Source organism: Cimex lectularius, unplaced genomic scaffold (assembly GCF_000648675.2).
Source record: "Cimex lectularius strain Harlan isolate CLEC.00 unplaced genomic scaffold, Clec_2.1 scaffold25, whole genome shotgun sequence".
NCBI lineage: Eukaryota > Metazoa > Arthropoda > Insecta > Hemiptera > Cimicidae > Cimex > Cimex lectularius.
In genome coordinates, this window is record NW_019392633.1 from 2,393,834 (window position 1) to 2,408,054 (window position 14,221).

The following is a 14,221-nucleotide window of genomic DNA, read 5'->3' on the forward strand; positions in this document are numbered from 1 at the left end:
CTGAAGATACTTTCACATTTTCTTTTTGGAACTATTTATTATCCGATCCTTATGAAATTTAAGCATTCCGGATAATAACATTAGTTAGGGAAACCCACACAAATGTTTAAGTATGTTAAGTTTATGTATAGTTAACAATTATTAGTTTTTAATTTTCTATAATGCAGAAATCCTTAGGTCATTTCGAAAACAAATCGGCAATATGTCCAAAGGTACTTATCTATGCAAGGATGAAAATTTATGACTTACAAGTAAGTGAGTGGTCTACCAGTCAAAAATATATAAATAAGCAGTTTTCGGTAATCATTTCTTCAATTTACACAAATAAACCGACATGAATGTAGAAAGATGATCTCTTGATACCAACTTTCCTTGATTATTTGGCGTTGAAAAAAATGATAAATGCACTAGTGCTCGATTTTGCTAAAGCATGAAAATATTTCGAAGGGTTTCATTATACAATCTCTTATTCAATTATCATATCCGGCAGCTTCCTTATCGACCGGAATACGACTCTATATGATTATATGATGATGAAATTCCGAAATGTAAAGTGGTTGGCGAATAATAGGACGTATTCTGCAGGCGTACAACTCCCTTGGGATATGCATGAAAATTCACTCTTAGGTGACCTTGCACATATGAGAGGAGGCTTCACATAACTGGCAACAGATCTTAATAAACTAGATCATAATTGTGGAAAAGAGTTGACAAACTTGCCACTTGACAAAACATTGCCTTGGGAATAAATAAACTGTAATTCCAGGATGTTGTTACCACCTGACGAAAAACGCGAATAAAATTTTTAAGGTGTCTGCATTCTAAAAGTCTAATAATAAATTTTGCCGTTGAAAATTGACAAATTGATCATAATCAATGTTCGATTAATCGAGACGGAGTAACTTTATTTCCATTTTCAAGATAAAGTTGAAAAATATTTACACAATTTTATTAAATTCACTAGTTTTCGTGATCCGCTTGACCAAAATAGTTTTCAATTAATTAAGGGTTTTAGTTGAGATAAAAAAGTCAATGGCACGAGCGGGATTCGAACACACGACCTTCGGCTAGATACGCCGCTACTCTACCACTTGAGCTATCGTGACTTCGATCATATCGGACAAACTTCCCATCTCAACCCCACCCTTCGAATTTTCCCTCCTTTTTGCCATTTTACAATTTTTGTTTAGCTTTCCTTGCCACGATTAAGGAATATTAACATGTTCCTTAATTACTGTTACTACACAATTTGTTGGATTCGAGAGGAGCGGTAAAGAAGGAGGTAGTTTAGAAAAACACTTTTTTCATTTTTTTCCCCGACGTTTCGACCTTTATTCGGGTCATCTTCAATGCATGAAATGTGATGCTATTCTTGTGGTGTCATATTGGTGTTGTGAAATTGTCGTGTTACACAACACCAATATGAATGCAACAAATTATTAAACAACCGGTCACTAGGAAAAAAAAGAAGAAAAAAAAGAGAAACATATTACTATTTATCGATGACCTAGCCGACCAATTCTATATATTTTATCATTTATCATTATACCAAGTGCCTTCCCCAATTAGAAATCCAAACGGTACCTGGGCCAGGACAAACGCAGAAAGGTGTCAGCTACTTTCCGATCACTTTTCCACTGTTTTTATTCCCCATCCCGATATGAATGTCACTTCACAATCAAATCATATCAATGAATTCCTTCACTCTCCTCTCCCTCTCGCTCTACCTCCTAAGCCCATCCACCCCGCAGATGTCATGTACCAGATTCTCCGCCTTTCCAAAAGAAAATCCCCAGGCCATGATCTAATTACCCCTAAAATCCTCCGAAATCTACCCAAAAAAGCAATAGTGTACATTACCTCTATTTACAATGCAATATTTCGCACAAACTATTTCCCTATCCAGTGGAAACTATCTATAATAACTCCAATACCAAAACCACACAAATCTCCCAGTGCCCCATCCTCTTATAGACCAATAAGCCTCCTTCCTATTTTATCCAAAATCTTTGAACGTATCCTCCTTAAAAGATTAATTCCTATATTTGACTCTGAAAACGTAATTCCTAACCATCAATTTGGGTTTCGACCTCTCCATTCTACTGTTCAGCAGTGCTTCAGAGTAGTCGACACGATATCTTCGGCACTAGAAAACAAACAATACTGCTCAGCCGTATTTCTGGACGTTACGGATGCATTTGACCGAGTACCCTCATGCATACTACCTTATCGTGAAATCCTTCCTCTCAGATCGATGGTTTAAGGTAAGAATCGGCACCGAGTTTTCATCTATCACACCAATCAAAGCTGGCGTTCCACAAGGAATTATCCTAGGCCCAATCCTCTACACCATCTACACTGCTGACATACCCACACATCCAAACACACAAATCACAACCTACACGGACGACACCGCAATCTTATCAACACACTCCAATCCTATCCTAGCAACAGAAGCACTGCAACAACAACCTTATTACCAACTGGTGCAATCTGTGGCGGATCAGGTTAAACGAACAAAAAAGCCAACACGTTACATTTACGCTCAAACGACAAACCTGTCCACCAATGCACATTTACAACAAAATAATACCACCATCGAACCAAGTCCGCTACCTTGGGCTTTACTTAGATAGTAGACTTACTTGGAACCCACATACGCGATTAAAACGGCAAGAACTTAACAAAATATATGGACTACCCAGACACCTTTTTGGACCAAAATCAAAACTAAGCATACATAACAAACTAACCGCTTTCAAAACACTCATCAGACCTATTTGGACCTAAGGAGTCGAGCTGTGGGGTCGGCCAAATCATCCAATATCCAACGAATTCAGTCTTTTCAATCTAAAGTTCTCCGCCGTATCCTCAAAGCTCCCTTCTACGTCACAAATCAAACGATCCATAAAGATCTTAAAATCCCTTTCGTGAAAGATCATTTAGAATTAATCTAATTCTGGAAAAATTGTTGGTGAATTGATTTAAAAGAAAAATACATGTTTCGTCTAGTTGACCGTAGTATCCGTATTCCGAATTGAGAAATCTCTCTTAATCCCGTTTGTGTAAACCACCAAATCATTTATAGCGAATTTTCCATGCCTTACAAATTTTTCAGCATGATCTTTTAAGCGAGATAAAAAACAAAAAATAAAATATTAATATAAGAAAATATCTAGGTTTTTGTATGTAAAAACCTTACACAAAGATTCAATTACAGAAACAAAAGAATTTTTGTTGGGTGGAAGGAGGATTGTTTTTCTCGCATGCTACTTTTTCATTCTATAAAAGCAACAACCACTTATGGTTGAATCTTTAAAGAAAGGACCTCCCGAAAGAGGAGTCGGGCTCCATACCAAGGCAAAATAAGCAAAACGGGCAGCTCTCTCGAGATTAGGATTAGCTAGCATATTTATTTTATCCTTTCCTTGCAGTACGTGACTGATATGATGTGCATGAAACATTTAAAACACTTTGAAACGTCCATATCGTTCCAAGTCAGGGCTGAAACGGAGCCCGCCCCACCACGAGATCTTTTTTATTTTGGCTGTTGTTTTAAAACTAAGGATTTTGTTATTGCCTCTTGTTTGTTAAACAAAATTCCAAACGGTAAACAAAATTTAATTTTTGAGTTAAAAATAACGGAGACGTTCTTTTTTTTTAAAGATATTACTTTTTTCTAGTCCGATTTTTAAATGGCTTTCGAGTTTTTTCATAAATTGAAGTTAGTGAATCTGCAAATGAAAATTTAATTTACCATTTGAAAAAACAACAAAGTTTTGAAAAATAAAATGGGGTCGGTGGCCGTAACGGTTTAAGCGTTGAGACGGCGCTCATCACTGTAAGGTAAAGGTCCCGAGTTCGAATCCATCGGCTCTGCTTCCAACCCGACATACTTACAAAAGGGCTTTTTTTAAACATCGGCCCCTACCTCTTTTTACCCCCTTAAAAAATTTATTATTGCATTGTTCGAAGAGCTTATGATAAAAACCTATCTAATAATCTTTCAATTAATTAAGGTTTTTAGTTGAGAAAAAAGTCAGTGTCACGAGCGAAATTCGAACCCACGACTTCCGAAGTCACAATAGCTCAAGTGGTAGAGTAGAGGCGTATCTAGCCGAAGGCCCTGGGTTCGAATCCCGCTCGTGACACTGGCTTTTTTATCTCAACTAAAACCCTTAATTAATTGAAAGATATTAATTGGTCAAGCGGACCACGAAAACTAGTGAACTATCTAATAATAATAATTATTATATTAATTTTTAAAGGTTTAGTAGTTTTTATGAGAAAACAAGGGGGTTGACCCCTTTACGTATTCCCCCCCAATGTAGTAAAATATATATTTTTATGAAAGTGTGCCCTATATTGAAGGAATTCAGACTTAGGTGGTTTGGCAAATTGTTTTTAGAAAAAAATGAAGTAATTTCATTTTTGAATGGGCAGAACTGGCACAGTCTCTACAATTATGTTTTGTACTCCCTAAAATACAGAGCGTTCCTAATCGATAATATCAATTATTAATAAAGTATTGTGTAAATTATGACTATTTGTATAAGTATTGTTAGTATTAGTATTCGTATTATTAACATTATTCTATGTTTTTCTTTTGGCAACTCGACAGACAGCCTGTGGGCTATTGTCTAGGATGTTTAATGTACTGAATATTTTTTGTAAAATAATCTTTATTGTAAATAAACATCATTATCTATCTATGAAAGAACCCTCGACTGTTTTGGGGTATTCAAATGATATTATTTAAATTTTCGTTCTACGCGGAAAAAAATGGTTTTTTTTCTATTCATCTTTGGAGAATATAACACGCAAATCTGACTATTCGATATTTCGATACACATTGACACTCTGGAGATATGCTTAAATTAAATTGACAGACGTGAATGAGAACGGTCCAAATTCTCATGTGAAAATATGCCAAATAAACGAATTATTATGTAAAACTGGTATTTTTAAAAACCACTGCATATGGGTTTCCTTTGAGCCTTTTGTACGTCGGATGTTCGTGTAAAAGTCGGAAATGTTACGGTGAACCGATATCACTATTCGTCAATATCCCCTCCACCGGCTTCGTTATTATTCAAGATTGGTCACTTTTTTTTAAACAATAAAGAGCAAAGGGCAGCCAATTATCCATTGCACAATCAACAATCTGAAACCCAAATTTAACTTGGAACAAATATGTTTCCAAACCTAAATAGTACAACTTAAAGTTAAATATGGAGTCTTAGAGTAAACAGTTTTATGCTTTGTCATTAAACTATTTCCAAGTAAAACGTTTGAAAAAACAAACCATTAAAAGGTTCAGATAATGGCAAAATATAAGTAAAAAAAAAATATAAACATGAATGGGCAGTAAAACAGACATGTTAATTGCATTGTATTTGGAAAAAGTTTTCTTATTAATCGATAAAAATTAATTTGGTAAAAAAAAATTGATATACAAATGTGCCACCTTTTATGCGTACGGCTGAAAATGCTAAACGAGGCAAACGAGTTTTTCCATATCAAGAAAGGAATACCACTAGTTATTTCTAAACTAGTAGCCTAAAATACTGAGATAAATACATTTTAAGTTTATCAACTGCAACTAACTTAAGCTTAAGAAACTTTGTAAGCAAATGAATTTCAATTGGAGTGAACCATATGAAATATTTTGCTCACTTAATGCATGTTTGGAGAATTGTCTAAAAATAGCGAAAATTCGGTTTTGAAGTACAATGAGTTTGTAAAGAAAGAAATGGATATATGGCTCATTTCTCATTCGCAATAGCTCAAGAAATAGACACGTTCCCAATATAGATAAAAAACAGTTCTACAAAAATATATCAAAAATAATTCAATTTAAATGTATAACTGATTTTAGTCATATTTCTCTATTGCTTAGAAATTATAACGGAATTGAAGGAATGCAAATACGAATTAGATAATAATACTGCAAATATTGGCATTATTCTGTTTTATATTTTGCGATAGTGTTAGTGTTATGACTGCGTGAAAAAAAGTTTTTTTAACCACTTTAGCAATATGTACGAATATGTACAGTGTACAAATAAAATAAAATTTATAAAAAAATATTTTCCAATGTGTTTTTCCTATTAGTTACGATCGCGGATTTGTTCTTAACATTCATGTAAACCAATCAGTGTGGATTTGCAAGGTTTGTACATAAACATATTGAACACATCTCGCATCTACAGGATTTATAGTCCTGTTCTTTTCATAAAAACATAACAAAGATGCGACTAGGGTTCAAAAGACGAATGTACGTTTTAAATCGCCGGTTTGAAAGTATTTAACAACTCGTTATATCAATTACAAGAGGGAAAATTGTTATGTTTGTCTGTCGTGAAATGGCGTTCAACGATTACACATGCTAATCACGAAAGAGTACCATTTAATTGTTTTTCTCGTTAAACGACGCCAATGCTTGCCATAACGAAAATATATTTAGCGCTTTCTAGTCGAATCCAAAGGAAAAGCAGAAAATTCAGCTTACAAATTATTCGCTTTTTTATTTCTTGTTTTTACAGATGATTATATAATATAGAAGAAATTATAATACGTTACTTCTGTCTGAACTGAAAAGTTTTAAACTTTAAGTGCTTTTTTTCTTAAGTGTCCATCAAAATACATAAAACAGTTTCAACCGAACTTTTATTGAAAACCTAAATCGTATTGTTTACTTTGAGCTTTAAAGGTCCTCAAGAATTGACACCCAACCCATGCTTTGTGTCTAATAATAATATCACTTCTACATATTACTTGTCCACAAAATTTTCAGATAGCACAGATTGATAGTTTGGTATCCAACGTACAAAAACTAAATTTATAATGAAAAAGGCATAACTGGTATAAATTAAACCGGAAAAGAGCATGCCAAGAAGATGAAAAAAACAACTTATTATTAAAAATGTGTTAGATTCAAACAATTTTATGTAGTACAAAAAAATAATAAGTCACCGTTTTCCTACGACAAATTTTGATAAATATGTATTCTTTTTAAAAAAACTTAAAATTTGTATGTTTTTGAAATACAAGAAATACGGATAGATGCACGTTTTTATTATGTAATTCTGAAATTGTAATAAATTAGTGGTTATTGCCTTTCCTATAATTTATAATCTTAATCACTGTTATTTCTACGCCAAATTTTGATAAATATGTATTCTTTTCAAAAAACTTAAAATTTCTATGTTGCTGAAATACAAGAAATATGTACAGATGCAAATTTTTATTATGTATTTCTGAAATTGTAATAGATTAGTGGTTAATGCCTTTCCTATTATTCATAATCATATATCACTGTTATTCCGACGCCAAATTTTGATAAATATGTATTCTTTTCAAAAAACATAAAATTTATATGTTTCTGAAATACAAGAAATACGTACAGGTGCACATTTTTATTATGTAATTCTGAAATTGTAATAAAATAGTGGTTAATGCCTTTCCTATAATTTATAATCTTAATCACTGTTATTTCTACGCCAAATTGTGATAAATATGTATTCTTTTCAAAAAACTTAAAATTTATATGTTTCTGAAATAGAAGAAATACGTACAGATACACATTTTTATCATGTAATTCAGTAGTTGTAACAAATTAACGGTAATAAAATAGTGGTTAATGCCTTTCCTATAATTTGTAATCTTAATCACTGTTATTTCTACGCCAAATTTTGGTAAATATGTATTGTTTAAAAAAACCCTTAAAATTATATGTTTTTGAAATATAAGAAATACATATTAATGGTTTATGCAGTTTTAATTTATTTTAGTTTGTTTAAATGACATGAAATAAAACGATTAAAACGCGCTTTCGGTGAGTTAGCAATTGTTCATGGGAAGGTATGAATAATTAAAGCTTACGAAACAAAAACTTTCTTTAACGGTTTTCACTTTCATTACTCGTTGCGTTTAAATTGATCGGGCAGAATTTTAGAATTTTGTAAAATGTGTTCAGACAGAAAAAATAGTGCAGACTAATTGCCAAATTTTCCCTTAATTCAATCAAATCTCGTTTAGAAATACGTTATGAAAAATTTCGTAGGTGAAGGTTGTTCGCCAGGCCGGGACTAAAATAAAGAATATAAGTATGTAAATTTTTTTTTCTGTACGCACCTTGCTCGTCTTTCACCATTTTAATCTGAATCATGATGCTACACGTTAGTAACTCGGCCGTTGACTGAACTAAGTCCAATACAGGGGGGTCAGCGCGTATCAACCACTTCTGCAGATGGCGATACCGTCGCGTTATTCTCCAATATATCACAATATTCCGGATAATTACACCACAATCCCCGGCGATTAGTCCTAATTGAGTCATTCTACTGCTTGCCCTTTGAACTCGTATTGCTCTTGGGGATTAAATCAGCTACCTTTCGTCGCTTTTTCAGTCATTCGGGTTGGATTTTAGACGCAAGTCTTACTTCACTGATGAATAACAGCTTCGATTCTAATTTCTTCATAATCACTTGATATTTTTTTTCAAATGTTAATTGTTTAAATGTTTACTTGAAATTTTGGAATTGATTTTTAGAAATCAAAGCTTACGTACTTTTTTTAACGTTTCCCCAATTGTGTTTTCTATTCAAGGTTTCATCTGATTGAATGAACTAAAAAGCCCGTCGAGAAAATCCTTAGATTTCAATTCTCAAAACTTCATAATTCCAATTTTCCAAGTTAAATAAGTTACTTGCCAATTGTAAATTGTTATCAAAATTTAGAAATAAAAGAAATATAAATAAATAAATAAATTTTTAGAAATAAAAGAAAGAAGGCAAAATCACTCTGTTAGGCTGATACTCTCCACAGCAAATCTCTGCATGCCTCCGAAAATTTCCAGTTACTTCCCTCTTACCCCTAAAAAGAAGTCTTCTTCCTCCAAACGCATGAGTGGCTCGCCGGGGGAAAATAATTCTCATCCTAAAAGGATTTCTTCTGACCCTAATATGCTTTAATCCGCCTCTGCTTACATTTTAAACACAGAAAAAGTCGGAGACTTGGAACTAACGAGGACATGGAAGAACTAATGAGTTCAATGGTGTCATGAATAAGCTTCTTGACGCCAAACTAAGTTTTCTGGCATCTAAAGAAGATATCGAGTCTGGGAGAAGAGAACAAAGCCTTAAAAGAGGAAAATAAACAACTTCGCATTGAACTTGCGCGTCTAAAATCAACAGTCCTAAAACAAGATGAGCTCATAGAACAAATGGATTTTAAAAGCCGCTCCTTCAACTTAATTTTCTTACCACTTTCAGAGGAGAGCGATTTAAGCAAAGAAGTAGAATTCTGCAAGCAAACTTTGTCCGTCGAGCTGGACCAGAAAAGCCTTCAAGTTTATGCGTTGGGGAAAGGGTGCACTCCGGTTAGGCTTTGACTTGAGGGAGAAGATAAAAGATCGGAAAGCATCTAGACTCCTCAAACCGACAGGGTTCTCGATACTTGATACCTTAAAAACAAATAATAAAATTGTTGCTACAACAGTTTTAGATAGATCTTGATTAGTACCAGTCTGTCGGTAAATCCACAACGTTCTCCACCTAGTTTAATAAATATTTTTTCTTACAATGTACATGTTCTAAAATCAAAATTGAATGACTGTTTTTTCTTTAATTTTCTGAAATATTTTGATATTTTCATTATTATTAGATGACCTGCATGCCTATTGTTTTTGTATTATCTTAAGGAAAGATTTAAACATTTGCTGTATCTTAACTATAAATTATATAATGAAGATATTGTCCTATCCAAGCATTGTTCCATGTGTAGCCGCAAAGAAGCTGAAAATTCCAAGTTCAGAATTTTCCAACCACCATCGGGGTGCCGGTGTTAAAAAATTCGAATCCAACGGAAGCTTTCTTCACATGTTTTTTTGTTGTTTTTCCATTCCCATTGTTAATGGATTTAGAATATCCTTTTTTTGACATATGCTCTGGAAAGCTTGGAGTATCTTATTGCCAAGGGTGCGTCATTTGAAGCCTCTTTGACTAGGCGAGCTGCCTCCTCATTTCCAAAATTTTCAACATGCGCCCTCAGTTCACTGCAATCTCTTATCCTATCCTTAAAATGCTCCTTATTCTGGATCTGGCCTTTTCTACCGATTCAATTGCATTATTTGAATCCATGAGAGTCATTTGACCATTCCATCGCTTTCAAGACGGACAACTGCTCAGCCTGATTGTGTTAGGGTATTTTTATGCAGTTTTTATATAGCCTCGTCAATTTTTTCGTAATTTCTAAATATCACATAAGCGCATCCGACATTATGTTTTGTTTTACTCCCATCTGTGTAGATTAGATCCACACTTACTTGTCTGTCTTGTTGATGGCTATATTATATATATGTTTATTTACGGAAAATATTTCCATTTACACAGTATGCATACATAGAGGCATTTGCAAATATAACAAATACATTATAAATAGTATAATCAGATCTGAGTATATACATGATTTCCTTCGCTGGTTTAGAATTGACGATAATTCTTTTTTATAACAGTTTTGTGACTGGTAAAATATATCTAATTAGTCTTTTGCACAGTTTAGTATTTTATAAGCCCTTTCTAGGGGAGCATTGTTCATATAAGTCTTTTTATGGTGTGCTTTATAAAACAACACTGTTTGTCTATTTCTATAGGCAGGTACATGAAATTTTATCTCTTCTAGTAGAGAGGGGTATTTAATTATATTGTAAATTTTTTTGGACAATTCACTAGTTTTCGTGGTCCGCTTGACCAACTAATATCTTTCAATTGATTAAGGGTTTTAGTTGAGATAGATATATTTTGAACAATGTGTGGTGATTAGTGACCGTTTGTCGATGATTATTCAGAAATCGTGAGATGCGGTGTGACGTAGTTTCAAAAAAACATTTTCCTTATCGTGCCAACGTTTCGATCATTATTGAGATCATCTTCAGAGCATTTACAAACATTGTTTAAATTTAACAATACCATGTAGGATGTGGAAAAAAGTGAATTTATACAATGCAAATATACTTTAGTTTTATACTCAATCAAAGTATTTTTACTCACACTCTAACGAACACTTTGAGTGAGTAGAAATACTTTGATTGAATAGAAATACTTTGATTGAATATAAAAAAAATATTTATTTGCATTGTATAAATTCAATTTTTTTTCAAATCCTACATGGTTTTGTTAAATTTAAACAATGTTTGTAAATCCTAGGCCCTGAAGATGATCTCAATAAAGATCGAAACGTTGGCACGAAAAAGAAAATGTTTTTCTGAAACCTACATCTCACCAGACCGCATCTCACGATTTCTGAATAATCATTTCGAACAATATAAGAGCATCAGTCGTTGATCTTCTAGATTCTAGTGAATTTATACCTATTTCGGATCTCAGTTGAATGGTTTGGCCATCAGGTTCAAGACGTATTTGTAGTTTGAGTCCACAGAATCTTAAAAATTTGTTTTGCACTTTTTCTAATGTATATGCATGATTACTGTAGTAGGGTGATCGAACAGGTGAGTTATACTCTAAGTGAGGCCTGACCAAAGCAAAATATGACATTTAATGACATTAATGTTATTTATATTAGTTATATTACGCTTAACGAAACCTAGCATTTTTAGGCTTTTGTTTTTTTATATATTATTCTATATTTTCAAGGAACCTTAACTTACAAGCAAAAATTACCCATAGGTTCTTTATGGTGTCTAGTGAAGAAAGTATAATATCACAGATCTTATAATCACATCGAATATGATGGAAGCGTTTTAAATTACATTTTTTAATATTAAGTTCTAGGCAGTTTACCGAGCACCACGTCACTAAGTTATTTAATTCTGTTTGGATAATATCACAGTCGGTTGCACAATCTATGGTTCTGTAAAATTTAAGTTCATCAGCAAATAGTTTAAATTTACTATTTTCAAAACATGATTTAATGTCATTTGTAAATATATTTATTAAATTAATATATTTATTATCTATATTAAATAATATAGGTGATAAATGCCCTCCTTGTGGAAAACCAGATGTGATCACAATGGGATTGGATGGGGTATCTAGTAATGATAACATATTGGATCCTATCATTTAAGTAACTGCTTATCCAATTCACTAAATGGCCATGAACACCAATTGCATTCAACTTTTGGAGTAAAATACAATGGCTAATCTTGTCAAAAGCTTTTGAGAAGTCTGTATATACCATGTCTACTTGCTTGTGGTCTTCAAAAGCGTGTAGCACATCATATCGGAATGATAGTTATGATCATGTTGTTTAACAGTTATGAATATCTATTTATGATTCTGAAAAAAATTAAGTGCGACGAAATTAAATATTGCGATCGTGAATCTCCAGTTCGGACACGACCAGTGCATCACATAGGAAAAATATGGCTGTGAAATAATCATAAATTATGATATAATATTATATATAGATTATAAAAATAAATATGAAAATAGGAAAGCTTTACAAGTGAAAATGAAACCTAACGCTTAAACAATTATATAAAATGATTTAACAAAAAGAAAAAAAAGTTTATTAATTAACAATTCGTTTCCAGAAAACTGAAAAAGTGAAAATATATTTATTTACACAAATAATTATTTGAATATATATACGTTGCTTAGCAAATTGCTTAAAAGAATAAAAATTCGTTAAAAAAATTACTTTTCAGTATGTCCAGAATATTATTGGGTTGTCCGGAAAATAATGCAGGATTTTAAGTTTTCATTAAAAAAAATCTATATAAAATATTCTGTTTACGTTTACAGGATTACTCATTTGTANTTATTTTGATTAAAGAACATTGCTTTAAAGTAACTAGTTTCTTTTTTTTTGTTTAATACCAAAATCCTGCATTATTTTCCGGACAACCCAATAGTAACACAATATTTTTTCAAATTACGACAAATGAATTACCATTCAACTAATAATTTACAGACAAATTTTTTTAGTTTTTTCAATAATTCGCCAATATTTCACTAACGATATTAAACAAAATGAGGACATTTGTTCGTTTTTGCGCTCTCGTAGCCTCATTTAGTGCCAGAGATAACTGATAATATCCTGCTATGATTCACGCTTCGGCTGATAAAATATGTGCGTACAAACCATTCGTATTTTCCAGTACAGCACCGTTTAGAAATGCATAACTGTTACTAATTAAAAACACTGTAGCTGATTTAAAATTGCCTCTTAAATAAAACTACTTTGGAGCGATAAATAATTGATAATTGTTGGAACAAATGACTTTTTAAAAAAAAGTGTATGCAAAACGGTGTGATAGAATCAGGAGTGGTCACATAATAACTTTTTTTCTTTCTTCCGGATGAATTATTTATTCAAAAACAATATTTATGCAATAAAAAATGGACAAATATCCAAATAAGACTACTTTCAGTAATAAAATTATTATAAGTTTTTGTTTTCTTTTGTCGTAATGGACTCCACTTATTTATTAATTATACCCATCAACTTATTCTTTTCGCAATCATTTGCGTTAATTACAATTTAATGAGAAAGAAAAGAAAATTCCCATTGATGACTACATTATAGTTTTATGGCCTCATTTTTCCATTTGCAGAATAAAAAACAACAATTTTTTAAATATAACTGTCAAAATATTGGCAATGAAAACAAATCGACAAAAAGAGAATTCTTTTTTAAAGTTTACTTTAAAATACAAGAAATTGGTGTCAACATTGTCATTAAGAAAATTTAATTATAATTATAAAAATATGTTCATAATTACAAATTGCTATTTCTATAGGTTAAAAAATGCATAAAAATGATTTTGTTTAATAATTTTTTGTAATGAACAGGACAAATTTATGAAAGACAACTTACGACAAAAAAAAAGGCAAAAGGAAAGTCAAATTTCAGCCAATTGCTTATAAGGTGTGGTCCTTGAATACAAGGTGAATTTGTTTTTGAATTTATTCCAATATTGCATGAAGCCAAAATTGTAGGTTGTCTTCTTTCATTTATAAGTTCACTTATGTTTTATTCTAGTTGTATATAAAAAAATGTGGTCTTAAAACAAGAAGCTCTTTTGTATCAATGCCAAGCTTTCGATGATTTATTTCGTTTTCTTCAGGGTCTGCGGAGAACATTTAGGCTGAGTCTGTTCTTCGAAGATAAAAAGACGAAAAATATCGTCAAAAGCGTGACGTTGATACAAAACCATTGTAAGTTTATGACCACAAAACTAATCCACGAGACACTA

The 14,221-nt window shown here is 32.2% G+C and overlaps 1 protein-coding gene across 1 annotated transcript in view; it reads right to left on the minus strand.

Annotated features, from left to right (window-relative positions):
• The window catches only part of LOC106668786 (alpha-tocopherol transfer protein-like), a 38,078-nt gene extending 29,837 nt beyond the window's left edge, over window positions 1-8,241 (minus strand). The window contains exon 1 of the mRNA XM_014397880.2: window positions 8,137-8,241. Within this exon, the coding sequence (XP_014253366.1) occupies window positions 8,137-8,170 (34 nt within the window). The 5' untranslated portion in view covers window positions 8,171-8,241. The remainder of the gene's footprint in view (window positions 1-8,136) is intronic.
• Between the last annotated feature and the right edge of the window lie 5,980 nt (window positions 8,242-14,221).